The sequence below is a fragment of the Ranitomeya variabilis genome, chromosome 6, assembly GCF_051348905.1.
Source record: "Ranitomeya variabilis isolate aRanVar5 chromosome 6, aRanVar5.hap1, whole genome shotgun sequence".
In the NCBI taxonomy this organism is placed as follows: Eukaryota; Metazoa; Chordata; class Amphibia; order Anura; family Dendrobatidae; genus Ranitomeya; species Ranitomeya variabilis.
The window spans coordinates 490,372,272-490,388,130 of record NC_135237.1 but is presented as its reverse complement, the minus strand read 5'-3'; the positions used below and the strand labels follow the sequence as shown (position 1 = coordinate 490,388,130).

General features: G+C 43.7%; 1 protein-coding gene across 1 annotated transcript in view; it reads left to right on the top strand.

Moving 5' to 3' along the window:
- Window positions 1-15,859, top strand: part of ZNF704 (zinc finger protein 704) — a 282,103-nt gene that overhangs the window by 248,763 nt on the left and 17,481 nt on the right. Inside the window, exon 6 of the mRNA XM_077270719.1 lies at window positions 572-836. Within this exon, the coding sequence (XP_077126834.1) occupies window positions 572-836 (265 nt within the window). The remainder of the gene's footprint in view (window positions 1-571; window positions 837-15,859) is intronic.

Sequence of the window (15,859 nt, the reverse complement as noted above, 5' to 3'; positions counted from 1 at the left end):
TTGCCAGTATAATGATAACCAAAGCTTTTCTACACAAATATAGCAAGATCCAGGGGTTCCCACAATACCCCCATTCAGTATTCTCCCATCATGTACACCCAACACACTGTTGAATCCAGCTTTGAGCACCTCCTCAGACAGGTAGTATAATTCTGTCTCCAGCATATTATATTGAAATCATCTCTAATCCCTGAGACTAGTACAGTATAAGTGCATCCAGATCTGCTCTTCTGTGCAGGGCTACTCACAAAACTCAACATTTTAGATGTGCTCCGCATACCTTTTTGCTAGACCTTGACCTAATGCACCGAACCGGCAGACAGCCGCGAGACACAATTCATGAGACCGCAAGACATATGTGGCTTCTAAGCCACAGGTTGCGGACCCCTGCCTTATACCTTTCTTTTGTTAGCTTTGGTAGAACCACCTTCTAGAAGACCAATTTTCTCTGCAATTTTAAATGGTTGTTTGAAAAAAAGGTTTTAAATGTTCCATTATTAATGGAAGATGACAGGTTCTCTTTAATGTATAGATGTTTTTGACACATTGACATACATATTTCTTTCCACAGGCGGACTGGGGAATCAGATGACTGTGATGGAGAAGAAGATTTTTACTATACGGAGATCAGGCTTAACAATGAGTCTGGCATGGAAGGACTATGCAGCCTCCCTCCTGTATCTCCACCTTTTTCATCACCTCCCTCTACAATACTTCTTCCAAGTACTGGAAGTTGTGACTCTATTTACAGCAAGACAGAGACCAAACTTAATGGCCGTCTAAGCAGATCAGCTCCCAACACCTTTTACTTTGTTCAGTCTGATCATGCTTACCAGGTAAAACACAACAATACCATTCATGTAATGTATTTTTGTTGCTTACTCTGCTATTTTGTTAAAGGAAAACCTGCCAAAATGTATCGCGACAGGCCCATTAGTGTAAGGAAAAGTGTTAAACAGTTGGTAAATCTTTTTGTACCTAACCGCCTGAAGAACATCTTCAACATTTGACATTTAGCTTTTGGAGATGCAATGGAAATATGATATGCAACATATCATGTACAGCTTCATTGCTCCATTCATTTTTCTTGTGTGTATTTTTCATCAGACTTCACAGCACAAACTCCATGCATTATTAGGCCACTTTCACACATCAGGTTTTCGCTATCAGGCTAAATCCATCTTTTTTTTAAAAGAAAGCTATAGCCGGATCCGTTTTTTTCTCATAGACTTGTATTAGCGCCGGTTAGCCTCACATTTCGTCCGTCTTTTGCCAGATCCAGTGAAAAGGGGTTTTCCGGCATCTAGAAAACGTACAAAGTTACGTTTTTTGTCTGCGGCGAAAAACCCGACAGTGCTTCCAGATTTTTGCTAGAATAGAAGCCTATGGGTGCCGGAAGGTTCCGGATTCTTCAAATGCCGGATTCTGGGTTTTTTTTAACTGCGCATGTTCAGATTTTTTTAGGATCAAATTAGCTGGATCAGCTAGTCGGATCCGTCTCAAAAACGGATCAGTGGCATCAGTTTTTCACAATCTGCGACGGATCCGGTTTTTTCAACATTCGCCGGATTCAGCCTGATGGCGAAAACCTGATGTGTGAAACAGGCCTTAATTAGATCCCTTAGACCTGATGAGGCAGGTGGCTGGTGCACCTGCTTAATCTACAGCATTGCTCTGTTGCTTGTATATTGTGTAATATATATATATATATACAGCTCTGGCAAAAATTAAGAGACCACCACATCAAAACCCTGTCATGGGCAGCCCAATCTCCAGACCTGAACCCCATTGAAAACCTCTGGAATGTAATCAAGAGGATGATGGATAGTCACAAGCCGTCAAACAAAGAAGAACTGCTTACATTTTTGGGCCAGAAGCAGTGTCAAAGACTGGTGGAAATTATGCCAAGACTCATGAAAGTTGTGAATAAAAATCATGACTATTCAACAAAATATTGATTTCTGAACTCTTCCTGAGTTAAAACCTTAGTATTGTTGTTTCTAAATGATTATGAAATTGTTTTCTTTGCATTATTTGAGGTCTGAAAGCACTGTTTTTTTTTACTTTTGACCATTTCTCCTTTTCAGAAAAAAAATACAAACTGTATTGCCTGGAAATTCGGAGACATAATAATAATAATAATAATAATAATAATAAATAATAATCTTTATTTTTATATAGCGCTAACATATTCCGCAGCGCTTTATAGTTTTGCACACATTATCATCGCTGTCCCCGATGGGGCTCACAATCTAAAGTCCTTATCATTATGTCTTTGGAATGTGGGAGGAAACCCACGCAAACACGAGGAGAACATACAAACTCCTTGCAGATGTTGTCCTTGATGGGATTTGACCCCAGCGCTGCAAGGCTGTAGTGCTGACCACTGAGCCACCGTGCTACCCCCCCATCTTGTCAGAAGTTTATACTGTAGAATAAAAGAACAATTTACATTTTACTCAAAAGTTTACTTATAAAGAGAATAATCAGACAAACTGAAAATTTGGCAGTGGTCTCTTAACCCCTTCGCGACATGTGCCGTACTAGTACTGCGCTGCCAGCACTGCATTTGTGCCAGCCGCAGTACTAGTACGGCGCATCGATCACCGCGGTCTCGCGCTGAGCGCCGCGGTGATCGGGTGCGGGTGTCGGCTGTATATGACAGCTGACACCCCGCAGCAATGCCCACGATCGGCGCTATCGCCGATCGCGGGCATTTAGCCCCTCTGATGCCGCTGTCAATAGTGACAGCGGCATAGAAGGGGATCGCGCAGGGAAGGGGGCTCCCTGCGCTCTCCCACCGGAGCAACGCGATGAGATCGCACTGCTCCGGTGACCTGGAAGGAGTCCCCGGATCCAAGATGGCCGCAGGACTCCTTCCAGGTCATGAGATGACCTAGCTTGCCGGCGCCTGCTGAGAGTTCCTAATAGCAGGCGCCGGCAAGCCTCTGCCCTTGCCTGTCAGATCGTTGATCTGACAGAGTGCTATGCACACTGTCAGATCAACAATCTGATCTAACACAGTGATGTCCCACCCTGGGACAATAGTAGAAAGTAAAAAAAAAAAAAAATAGGATGTATAAAAAATAAAATAAAAAAATCCCCAAATAAAGAAAAAAAAACCATTTCCCAATAAATCCATTTATTTATGTAAATAAAAAAAAACAATAAAAGTACACATATTTGGTATCCCGCATCCGTAAAGACCCGCTCTATAAAACTATCCCACTAGTTAACCCCTTCAGTGAACGCCGCAAAAAAAATAAATAAAAAACAAGGCAAAAAACAACGCTTTATTATCATACAGGCGAACAAAAAGTGGAATAACACGCGATCAAAAAGACGGATATAAATAACCATGGTACCGCTGAAAACGTCATCTTGTCCGCAAAAAAAAGCCGCCATACAGCATCATCAGCAGAAAAATTAAAAAGTTATAGCTCTCAGAATAAAGCCAAGTAAAAACAATTATTTTTTTTATATAAAATAGTTTTTATTGTGTAAAAGCGCCAAAACATAAAAAAATTACATAAATGAGGTATCGCTGTAATCGCACTGACCTGAAGAATAAAGCTGCTTTATCAATTTTGACACACGTGGAATGGTATAAACGCCCCCCCTAAAAGAATTTCAGGAATTGCTGGTTTTTGTTCATTCCGCCTCCCAAAAATCAGAATAAAAAGCGATCAAAAAATGTCATGTGCCCGAAAATGGTACCAATAAAAACGTCAACTCGTCCCGCAAAAAACAAGATCTCACATGACTCTGTGGGCCAAAATATGGATAAATTATAGCTCTCAAAATGTGGTGATGCAAAAACTATTTTTTGCAATAAAAAGAGTCTTTTAGTGTGTGATGGCAGCCAACCATAAAAATCCACAAAAAAACGCTATAAAAGTAAATCAAACCCCCCTTCATCACCCCCTTAGTTAGGGAAAAATAATACAATTTTAAAAAATGTATGTATTTCCATTTTCCCATTAGGGTTAGGGCTAGGGTTAGGGCTAGAGTTAGGGCTAGGGTTAGGGTTAGGGTTGGGGTTAGGGCTAGGGTTATGGCTGGGGTTAAGGTCGGGGTTAGGGCTGGGGTTAGGGTTTCAGTTATGATTGGGGGTTTCCACTGTTTAGGCACATCAGGGGCTCTCCAAACGCGACATGGCGTCCGATCTCAATTCCAGCCAATTCTGCTTTGAAAAACTAAAACAGTGCTCCTTCCCTTCTGAGTTCTCCTGTGCGCCCAAACAGTGGTCCCCCCCAACATATGGGGTATCAGCGTTCTCAGGACAAGTTGGACAACAACTTTTGTGGTTCAATTTCTCCTGATACCCTTGGGAAAATAAAAACGTGGGGGCTAAAATATCATTTTCGTGGAAACATTTTTTTTTATTATTTTCACGGCTCTGCGTTATAAACTGTAGTGAAACACTTGTTGGTTCAAAGTTCTCACAACACATCTAGATAAGTTCCGTGGCGGGTATAGTTTCCAATATGGGGTCACTTTTGGGGGGTTTCTACTGTTTAGGAAATCAGGGGCTCTGCAAATGCAACATGACACCTGCAGACCAATCCATCTAAGTCTGCATTTCAAACGGCGCTCCTTCCTTTCCGAGCTCTGCCGTGCGCCCAAACAGTGGTTTCCCCCCCATGTATGGGATATCAGCGTACTCAGGACAAATTGGACAATAACTTTTGTGGTCCAATTTCTCCTGTTACCCTTGGGAAAAAAAAAATTGCGGGCTGAAACATCATTTTGTGGAAAGAAAAAATGATTTATTTAATTTTCACAGCGCTACATTCTAAACTTTAGTGAAACAATTGGGGGATAAAAGTGCTCACCACACATCTAGATAAGTTCCTTAGGGGGTCTTCTTTCCAAAATGGGGTCCATTGTGGGGGGTTTCCACTGTTTAGGCATGTCAGGGGCTCTCCAATCGAGCCATGGGTTCCGATCTCAATTCCAGCAAATCTTGCATTGAAAAGTCAAATGGCGCTCCTTCCCTTCCGAGCTCTGCCATGTGCCCAATCAATGGTTTACCCCAACATGTGGGGTATCGGCGTACTCAGGACAAATTGTACAACGACTTTTGTGGTCCAATTTCTCCTGTTACCCTTGGTAAAATAAAACAAATTGGATCTGAAGTAAAAATTTTGTGAAAAAAAAGTTAAATGTTCAATTTTTTTTAAACATTCCAAAAATTCCTGTGAAGCACCTGAGGGGTTAATTAACTTTTTGAATGTGGTTTTGAGTACCTTGAGGGGTGCAGTTTTTAGAATGGTGTCACTTTTGGGCATTTTCTGTCATATAGACCCCTCAAAGTCACTTCAAGTGTGAGGTGGTCCGTAAAAAAAATGGTTTTGCAAATTTTGTTGCAAAAATGAGAAATCGCTGGTCAACTTTTAACCCTTATAACTCCCTAACAAAAAAAAATTATGTTTCCAAAATTGTGCTGATGTAAAGCAGACATGTGGGAAATGTTGTTTAACTATATTATGTGATATAACTCTCTAATTTAAGGGCATAAAAACTAAAAGTTTGAAAATTGCTAAATTTTCATAATTTGACAAATTTTTGTTTTATTCACAAATAAATGCAAGTCATATCGAAGAAGTTTTACCACTATCATGAAGTACAATATGTCACGAGAAAACAATGTCAGAATCACCAGGATCCGTTGAAGCGTTTCAGAGTTATGACCTCATAAAGTGACAGTGGTCAGAATTGTAAAAATTGGCCCTGTCACTTAGGTGAAAACAGGCTTCGGGGTGAAGGGGTTAACTTAATTTTGCCAGAGCTGTATATTGTAATTGCAATTATTGCATGTGTTGGGAGACACTCGCTTGGCAACGGGATAAAGGCACACAGGCACGTTTTTCTCACAAAACAGTCTGTGGTTTTTTATGCAACTCATAAACCTCTGTCAGCCATGTTACACATCACAGACCTCACATAGTCCATAGCACTTCGTAGTATACAGCTTTGAATCACGGTTCCTAAATACGCTGGACTTCTCTTTATCCAGTTACCGTGGGCGACCGCCCGCCGAACAGTTCTTTAACATCCACGGAACAGAACAAGCATCAACAGTCTGTTCCAATGGCAGATACTTGTCTGCCCTTACTATTACCCCCTTGTCTGGAGTTACCTTACAGGAGCTCCTGCTCCACACGCTGACTCCTCGTCAGTCCTAGCCTCTAGGGAAGCTGCCTTACTGGGATCACCGTCTCATCCGATGCCTTGAGACAAGAGCACTGCCGACAGTCCAGACCCTCAGAAGGTCCGTAGCTTCCGCAACGCAGTGGCGTCACAGACTCTGCGAGTACATGGTCTCTACCTGTGCTATTCAGCAATCCAGTCCACCTGCAGGACCTTCCAACACAGCGACCATCCAGGTCCATGGTCTCTCCAGGTGCTATTCAGGAATCCGGTTCACTCACAGGACCTTCCAACACAGAGACCTTCTAGGTACACAATCTCACCATGTGCTCTTCAGGAAGTCTGTCCACCCATAGGACCTTCCAACACACAGGCTTGACCTCATACAGGACCTTACAACCTCGAACATATGACCAAAACCAAGGTCACATTATGTAGCTGAAACCACACCCATAAGTGGGAGGTGTGTGGTTAGCCAGTCCCGCCCAGCTCTCTGGCTAACCCTGTAAGCCCCCCTAGTATAAACAAAAACAAGGCTCGTGGGACTATAGGTCCCAGAGCAACATTTCAGGCTTACAGTGCAGAGGATCTCCTCCTCTGCGAAACATGCCGGCCATTTACAACAATGCCGGTTACTGTCTCACAATATACAGTACAGACCAAAAGTTTGGACACACCTTCTCATTTAAAGATTTTTCTTTATTTTCAGGACTATGAAACTTGTAAATTCACACTGAAGGCATCAAAACTATGAATTAACACATGTGGAATTATATACTTAACAAAAAAGTGTGAAACAACTGAAATTATGTCTTATATTCTAGGTTCTTCAAAGTAGCCACCTTTTGCTTTGATGACTGCTTTGCACACTCTTGGCATTCTCTTGATGAACTTCAAGAGGTAGTCACCAGGAATGGTCTTCCAACAATCTTGAAGGAGTTCCCAGAGATGCTTAGCACTTGTTGGCCCTTTTACCTTCACTCTGCGGTCCAGCTCACCCCAAACCATCTCGATTGAGTTCAGGTCTGGTGACTGTGGAGGCCAGGTCATCTTGCGTAGCAACCCATCACTCTCCTTTTTGGTCAAATAGCCCTTACACAGCCTGGAGGTGTGTTTGGGGTCATTGTCCTGTTGAAAAATAAATGATGGTCCAACTAAACGCAAACCGGATGGAATAGCATGCCGCTGCAAGATGCTGTGGTAACCAAAAAGAGAAAAAACAACCCTTAAAAATATCTTTTAATTAATCACCATTAAAATATAATAATATAAGTAAATAATGACTACCAACACCATAACCCTAAGGCCTGAACGGGGTATTGTTACAGCCGGTGTGCCACAGGAACTCTTTTGCTAAAGAAATGTGTTCCTGGCTAAGTCCCTATTATTCTCCCTAATAGACTCACACCTTCCTGGCAGCGGAGGTTGGCACCCAAAGATTCGATGTGGCGCCCCCACTTAACGTCGGCTGTCCCTTCTCGCCCTAGTTGGACCCTGACGTCTACCCACGCCCAAACCCAAACACCATACACACAACCAGAACCTAGGTTACGCTGTGAATGTGAAAGAATACAATAAATGAAAAAATATATTAAATATAAAAGAGCAGCTTCAAAAAATATATTGCTGCACTGGCTATGATACATGCACAGAATAATGCACAATAAGATGTACCCTATAGAACCCCTCTATACACTTAGGGACCAGAAATAAGTTGTTCTTGTGTATTGTCATAAATCTACATACGCATCTACAATCTATACAACACAAAAAAAGATGGATGGAGATATGGGACATATTATGTCATATTCATTCAGATAAGTAAACTATTTTGACCATAGCAGTTTGTGCTTGGTATTCCGTGGCAGGATTATACTTAGCGCTATAATGTGTAGTGCGGTAGCCACGAGAGACCAGTGAAACGTTTTTTTCTCTTTTTGGTTGCTATATTGAATATACCCCTATACCCTTTGTTTTTGGTTTCCTGTTTCAAGATGCTGTGGTAGCCATGCTGGTTCAGTATGCCTTCAATTTTGAATAAATCCCCAACATTGTCACCAGCAAAGCACCCCCACACCATCACACCTCCTCCTCCATGCTTTACGGTGGGAACCAGGCATGTAGAGACACGGTGGTTGGAACCAAAGATCTCATATTTGGACTCATCAGACCAAAGCACAGATTTCCACTGGTCTAATGTCCATTGCTTGTGTTCTTTAGCCCAAACAAGTCTCTTCTGCTTTTTGCCTGTCCTTAGCAGTGGTTTCGTAGCAGCTATTTTACCATGAAGGCCTGCTGCACAAAGTCTCCTCTTAACAGTTGTTGTAGAGATGTGTCTGCTGCAAGAACTCTGTGGCATTGACCTGGTCTCTAATCTGAGCTGCTGTTAACCTGCAATTTCTGAGGCTGGTGACTCGGATGAACTTATCCTCAGAAGCAGAGGTGACTCTTGGTCTTCCTTTCCTGAGGTGGTCCTCATGTGAGCCAGTTTCTTTGTAGCGCTTGATGGTTTTTGCCACTGCACTTGGGGACACTTTCAAAGTTTTCCCAATTTTTCAGACTGACTGACCTTCATTTCTTAAAGTAATGATGGCCACTCACTTTTCTTTACTTAGCTGCTTTTTTCTTGCCATAATACAAATTCTAACAGTCTATTCAGTAGGACTATCAGCTGTGTATCCACCAGACTTCTGCACAACACAACTGATGGTCCCCATTTATAAGGCATGAAATGCCACTTATTAAACCTGACAGGGCACACCTGTGAAATGAAAACCATTCCCGGTGACTACCTCTTGAAGCTCATCAAGAGAATGCCAAGAGTGTGCAAAGAAGTCATGAAAGTAAAAGTTGGTTACTTTGAAGAACCTAGAATATAAGACATAATTTCAGTTGTTTCACACTTTTTTGTTAAGTATATATTTCCACATGTGATAATTCATAGTTTTGATGCCTTCAGTGTGAATGTATAATTTTCATAGTCATGAAAATACAGAAACATCTTTAAATGAGAAGGTGTGTCCAAACTTTTGGTCTGTACTGTATATATATATATATATATATATATATATATATATATATATATATATACACACACACACACACACACACACACACACACACACACACACACACACACACGAGGAGGTGAAGGTTGAAAAAAACTACTTTTTTTTCCAACTTCACAAACCTTTGACATCTGTATCATATCCGGTAATGTCCACATTCAGTTCACGTGCACTACTGTAGGGATCTCAAGTGCAGCGTCGGCTTTACCCAGGTCTGAAGCATCTGTATGTGTTGACCTCACACACACAGACAGACACACTCAGAACCTGCAGCTCTGCAACAAATAAACACAACCCTGCCCTTTCCTGAAGGTTTGAATGTAAACCTTGCAAAACCCGGTGTGGAGGAACAGATCCATCCCACTACCCTCCTACAGACCTTTCCAAAGATAAAAGCACATGTCAGGTTTTCTTAAAGGGAACCTGTCACCTGAATTTGGCGGGACCGGTTTTGGGTCATATGGGCGGGGTTTTTGGGTGTTTGATTCACCCTTTCCTTACCCGCTGGCTGCATGCTGGCCACAATTATGGATTGAAGTTCATTCTCTGTCCTCCAGAGTACACGCCAGCGCAAGGCAATATTGCCTTGCGCAGGCGTGTACTCTGGAGGACAGAGAATGAACTTCAATCCATTATTGCGGCCAGCATGCAGCCAGCGGGTAAGGAAAGGGTGAATCAAACACCCAAAAACCCCGCCCACATGACCCAAAACCGGTCCCGCCAAATTCAGGTGACAGGTTCCCTTTAATCTGACTTTGTCAAAAGTCTTAATCCAGTCCATACTTACTTTTATTTTGCGCTGTACGCACAGCTGTGGCTCTGATTATAACGCCCTCCAGCGGTCCTCGTATATGACTCCCATCACTGGCAAGTTGGGGACTGAATTTCGTCAAATGGAGTTGGATTTCATAAATTATGCCTTCAACTACTTTTGCCATTACATCCGTGTCCCATAGGCCTCTTTCACACTAGCGTCGTGCACTGCACGTCGCTATGCGTCGTTTTGCAGAAAAAACGCACCCTGCAAAATTGCTTGCAGGATGCATTTTTTTCTCCATAGACTTTTATTAGCGACGCAGTGCGACGCATTGCCACACGTCGCAACCGTCGTGCAACGGTTGCGTCGTGTTGCGTCGGACCGTCGCCACCAAAAAACATTGCTTGTAACGTTTTTTGGTGCGTCGTCTGCAGCATTTCCGACCGCGCATGCGTGGCCGGAACTCCGCCCCCACCTCCCCGTACCTCACAATGGGGCAGCGGATGCATTGAAAAACAGCATCCGCTGCCCCGTTGTGCGGCGCTTCCACATTATGCGTCGGTGCGCCGCAACGTCGCATTGCGACGTGCAGTGCACGACGCTAATGTGAAAGTAGCCTTAGTTTTCCATGATACTACATGCCTTTGTATCAAGCCTCTCAAAAAATTTCTGTATCATACCTCTTTAACAATATGGGTGAACTTGTATGATCATTCAAGGGGGTCAAATAAGTATCAAAGTATCAACACCACTTAAGCCCGACATACACATTAGAGACCTGTCGTTCAGCCAGGAACTATCTTGACTGACTGTCCCATAGACAGGAGCCATTGTTCTGCAATGAGCTCCTCAGCTCTCTGTAAGAAGGCCAATGCTAGACATCTCTGGCGGCAGCTTATCTCTTGGAGAACAAAAGAATCGTCAGTCTGAAATTGGACATGCCTGATCCGTTAATATAGGTGGGTTTGGCCGACATTAGTCTAATGTGTATGGGGGCAGTAACTTCAGTGTATTCTTTCTGCCGCTTTGAAACCTTCATTGAGTGTTATACAGATGGTGTTAAAACCGCATGCTTTCATCTGTACACACAATACATACTCTGTACGGCAGAAGCAGACTTGATTATTCTCTGCCCTGTCATAGATTGGCTTCACGTTGGGCTCAATTGTATTGATTACTTGGCTTTTAAGATTGAGTAGCGAATTCTGAGAACTCTATTACAAAGTTCTGTAGATATTGCTACCATTGCACAATGGCCTCTGTGTTTCTTAAGAATCACCATTCTATTGTACTGTATGTAGTAAAGCTCTAAATAGAAATCTATTTTACATTTATAATCTATCTACCAATGCTAGACTCCGTGGCCTGCTGTGAATACTGATTTGAGCATTATTTAACCTTTGATTTTAACCAATAAATAAATACATTTAGAATCAGGTAATACCCAAACAACTGAGATTAAATGGGTTATCTTTGTAAAACAATCATTCATCTGCTCGGTTAGGGCTTGAGACCCCCTTTTATTAGCTTTCTCTGGCAGCGGAAGTTTCTGACTTGCTGATCAGCTAACTGCCAGGCTGTCTCAATTTGAAGAGCTCCTATCACCACTCCTGACATGACATGTCTATTTTAGTAAATATTTGTATTATTCAATAAATAATAAAAATTTGGTAGCACCTTTGGTTAAAGCTCTACATTGCAAATTGCAGTGTCCAACCAGTGCTGCCAGTTGTAACGGGAGTGGTAGCACAACTGTGCTGTGGTTAGAGGAGAGCCTGGAGGGGCGTAACTAGGTGAGCACCTGACTCTTCACAAGAGCTTCTAGTGATGGGGTAAGGCTTGGCTCCCGATGGACACCAGGTGCTACACCAGGACAGACCTCAGACGCACGGCAGCTGACCCCCAAGGGACAGGTAGATGGAACAGCCCGGTAGGAGAGTACAGCTGATACAGGCAAGAACACAGGAACCACAGGTGCTGGCAGGTACTGCTGATGTACAAATAGGCACTCGCAGGTTGGTACGGCTGGTATGCAGATAGACACTGGCAGGTGGAGGCTGGTATATGGATGGGCTCAGCAGGTGCAGGCTGGTATACAGAAAGAAAAGGTAAGAATGGGCAGACAGGTAGACTGACGGGTACTGGGGACCTGACAACTAGCAAGCGTGCAGAATAACTATACTTGTTTCATTCAGATGGAGGTGCCTTAAATAAGAAGTGTCTCCTACCCATTAGCTGGTCCTTTTAAGAAGGAAGTGTGTGACCCAAGCGCAGTGCTTGGGCATGTGCACACCATGAGCAGAAATCCTGGGCAGCAGCTGGAGAAGGAGGGGGAGGAAGTTCGGGAAGGGGTCCGCGGCGATGAGTGAGTTGGCATCCCTGCTGGGTGAGGGGAACAGTGTGCAGGGCTGCTGCCACTACAATACCCCCCCACACAAACTTTACGCCACGTCTTTTTCAAGCCCGCAAGAAATATGCCCAGGAGGAGAGTGGCAGGGATGTTCTCCCTGGGCTCACACAACCTCTCCTCTGGACCAAACCCCTTCCAATCCACAAGAAAAAAAGTTTTTTCCTCTTACCCTCTTGGTGACCAGAATATTGTCTACCTCAAAAGTGTCTTCAGAGCTGACTGGACCAGAAGTGATACCTGGATCTTTTTAGAAGGGTCTGAGGACGACAGGCTTGAGGAGAGACACATGAAATGAATTGGGGATCCATAAAGAGACCGAAAGTTTGAGCTTGTAGGCTACAGAATTTATCTGTTTGAGAACCTTGAAGGGCCAGTGAAGCAAGGACCCAATTTATACGAGGGTAGCATGAGACTGACATACTTTGATGACAGCCAAAACTGTCCCCTGGTCGAAAGAGAGGTAGATCCAGATGTCTTGTCTGTGTGTCTCTTCGTCCGTTCTTGGGATTTCAATAAGGTGATCTTGGTGTCTTCCCAGATCTTAGAAAAGCCCTTGAGGGATTCTGCATTAGAAATGTCAGTAGTAGTAGACATATGCTTTTTAGGGACACAGTCCTCCTTATATATTGAACCAAGCAGAATATGCATAACTGAATCAGAAGTCATAATGATAGACTGCTATGTGCTTAAACCAGAGCCGTATTGGCATGGTATAGGCTGAAGTAGCACTGTGCATATAGCAATAGCCTCACACAGAGGCAGATGCACAGACTGACAATATAAAGACCTCTAGTAGCTGCTGATGCGATAAGATAACCGCCCGTATGGAGTGACGTTTTAAGGCCCAGGTGGAGATATCCGTAATCACAGGAATCTGGGAGGTCAGGCAAGCATGGGGAGCACAAGAGTAGATTGGAACCCAGACATAGCCCCGTGCGTATCGCCGTGTCAAGCACGGCTTCGTCAGTTACCAGTGTGAGACATGTAATGACTGACAGCCTGCTCTCATTACAATACATTATAGCATACAGCTCAGAATGAATACAGTACAGCAGAGGTAACAGTGCATAGGAAACACAGTGAAACAGAAGTGAACTTTGCCTCATCACAAACTTTTGCAGCAGCACTTGTCCGCTCATAGTTCTGGCTGCTTTGCTACAGAGCTGTGCCTCATCATATCTAACACAGTACAGAGAGTTGAATCTTGTCTCATTACATACACAACAACTGTTTTGCAGTATATCTTCTCACAGTGCTGTCAGCTCTGCTGTACTGCCCTTCCCACATGCTGGCTGCCTTGGAGATGGAAGTTGAAGCACTGGGAGAGGACAACTGCAGCTGCAAATGTGTTTGCAATGAAACAGAGTTCACTTCTGGTGTACAGTGTTGGTTCTGTTGTACTGTATTGATTTCGATCTTATTGCAGAGCTGTGTATGATTATGAGCACAAAGTGTCAGTCATTACATGTCTCACACTGGTAATGCTCCTTTCATTTGCAATAAGCTATGGAAGCAGATTCTTAGGGAGATCCATGTCCGGCCCTTAGATCATAACAGCTCATTTACATGTCAGAAAAATGTGGAATTCTCTGGAACAAGACATAGGACTGCAGATACCAAGGTATCATACCAAGGTATCATTCAGCTTTACCCGTCTGTATGGTTTGCATAACCATATAGACGGCTTAGGAGGGACGATCCTACTGACAGATTCCCTTTAAGGATTATTCTAAACATCACAAGTTATCAGACAACTTGCTGATCGGAGGGGGTTCAACTGCTGAGGGTCCAATAATCCTAACAACAGGGCTCCAAAATTCCTTACACTGACTGCTTGAGGTAGTGAACCATAATTAATTTTTCTATTCGTGATAAACAATATTTTCATTTATTTTTATTATCATCAATCAAAAGTAATCTTTCTTTTTGCCTGACATTTATAATACAATGGCATTCATGTTTTATATCTTATAAAGCATTTTAATTATGAAATGTCCATCAGGTAATTTTTTAAATATCCACTTTTTTGTCAGTGATTAAAGAAATGCTTCTATATAGTCCTAAGTCCAGCTAAAAAATCCAGGTCCTCAATTTTATCTCAGAGAATCTGGTAAAAATGTGATAATTATGGATCTGTCCACGATAACACAAGACTTTGTCGACCGACCGCACATGCTTCCCACCCTTGTGTCCTATGACCAAGAAATCAAAAACCTCCCTCAGGTCCTTGTGAGATGCAAGAGACCTGGTAACTGTACATAATGTGACAGCAGCTCTCTAACTAAATCATATACTTATGGCTGTAGACGTAGCATGTTAGTGCAGAAGGCTCCCTACCCGCAATGCACTGAACGTTACTACACAACGTTGCTCAGGTCACCCCTCATTCACTGACTGCTACGCTTTGGTCACCCCTCATTCACTGACTGCTACGCTTAGGTCACCCCTCATTCACTGACTGCTGCGCTTAGGTCGCCCCTCATTCACTGACTGCTACGCTTAGGTTGCCCCTCATTCACTGACTGCTACGCTTAGGTTGGCCCTTATTCACTGACTGCAACGCTTTTGAGTCGCCCGCCAGGGCAGTGGGGTACTCGGTAACGGGTCCGGTCGCAATTAAAGGGGAGGTCACAGTGGCTGCGACCCGGTCCATGGTCCTGGGCACTCAAGTAAAAGGGGAAGGTCTTTAAAGGGTTTAATAAAGTTTGTATTCGTGATGCCACCTGTGGTTCTCGGTCAGAGGTGACCAACGCTGCTTAAAGGGGTCCTCTGGGGTTGATGTTACTGCAGCGAAGATGATGACGCTTCCCACAGGTGAAGTGGGGTCCCCAGGGCTCCCAAGGTGTATGGCAAGGATGGTGTGGTAGATGCCAGAAAATAAATGGAGGACACGGGGTTGCAGTCTTTACCTGCTTTACTGATGTTGTAGTCAGCCTCAGTCCAGGGTACCGGCAACAGGTGTCCTTGGGATCCAGGCAGCCTGAAGACAGGTGGAAATCCCTTTTGCTAGGTCAGTTTGGGAGCCTTTCACTATGTGCTGGTTTCTAGTCCCTTGCTGCCTGTGGTGTCCTAACAAGGTTCTCTTGCTCTCCTGTCCTGGGACACTACCTGCACGGTAGGCAACTTGAGCCATCCCTCTGGGGTCTCTTCACACGGTTACTCCCGGGCTCTGAAATGCTGCTTTACCTCAGGTTTAATGTGGGCAAGTCACTTTTAGCTTCCTGCCCTCTGGTTTTGCTGTGGGACTTGCAGTTCCATACAGCCTCGGGCTCCCTGTGCCCGGTTTCTATGCTCTGCTTAGAGGTGACCAATCGCAGCCCTCCTCCAGCTCTTAGGTTCCTCTGTGCTCCTTCACTCTCTGCTTGTCTTCACCAGACTCTCTACCTTGGTCTTCCTGGACCAACTGTCTGCTATCAACTGCCTAACTCCTCCTTCAGACCAGGATGTATATTTAGGGAAGCTCCCCTAAAA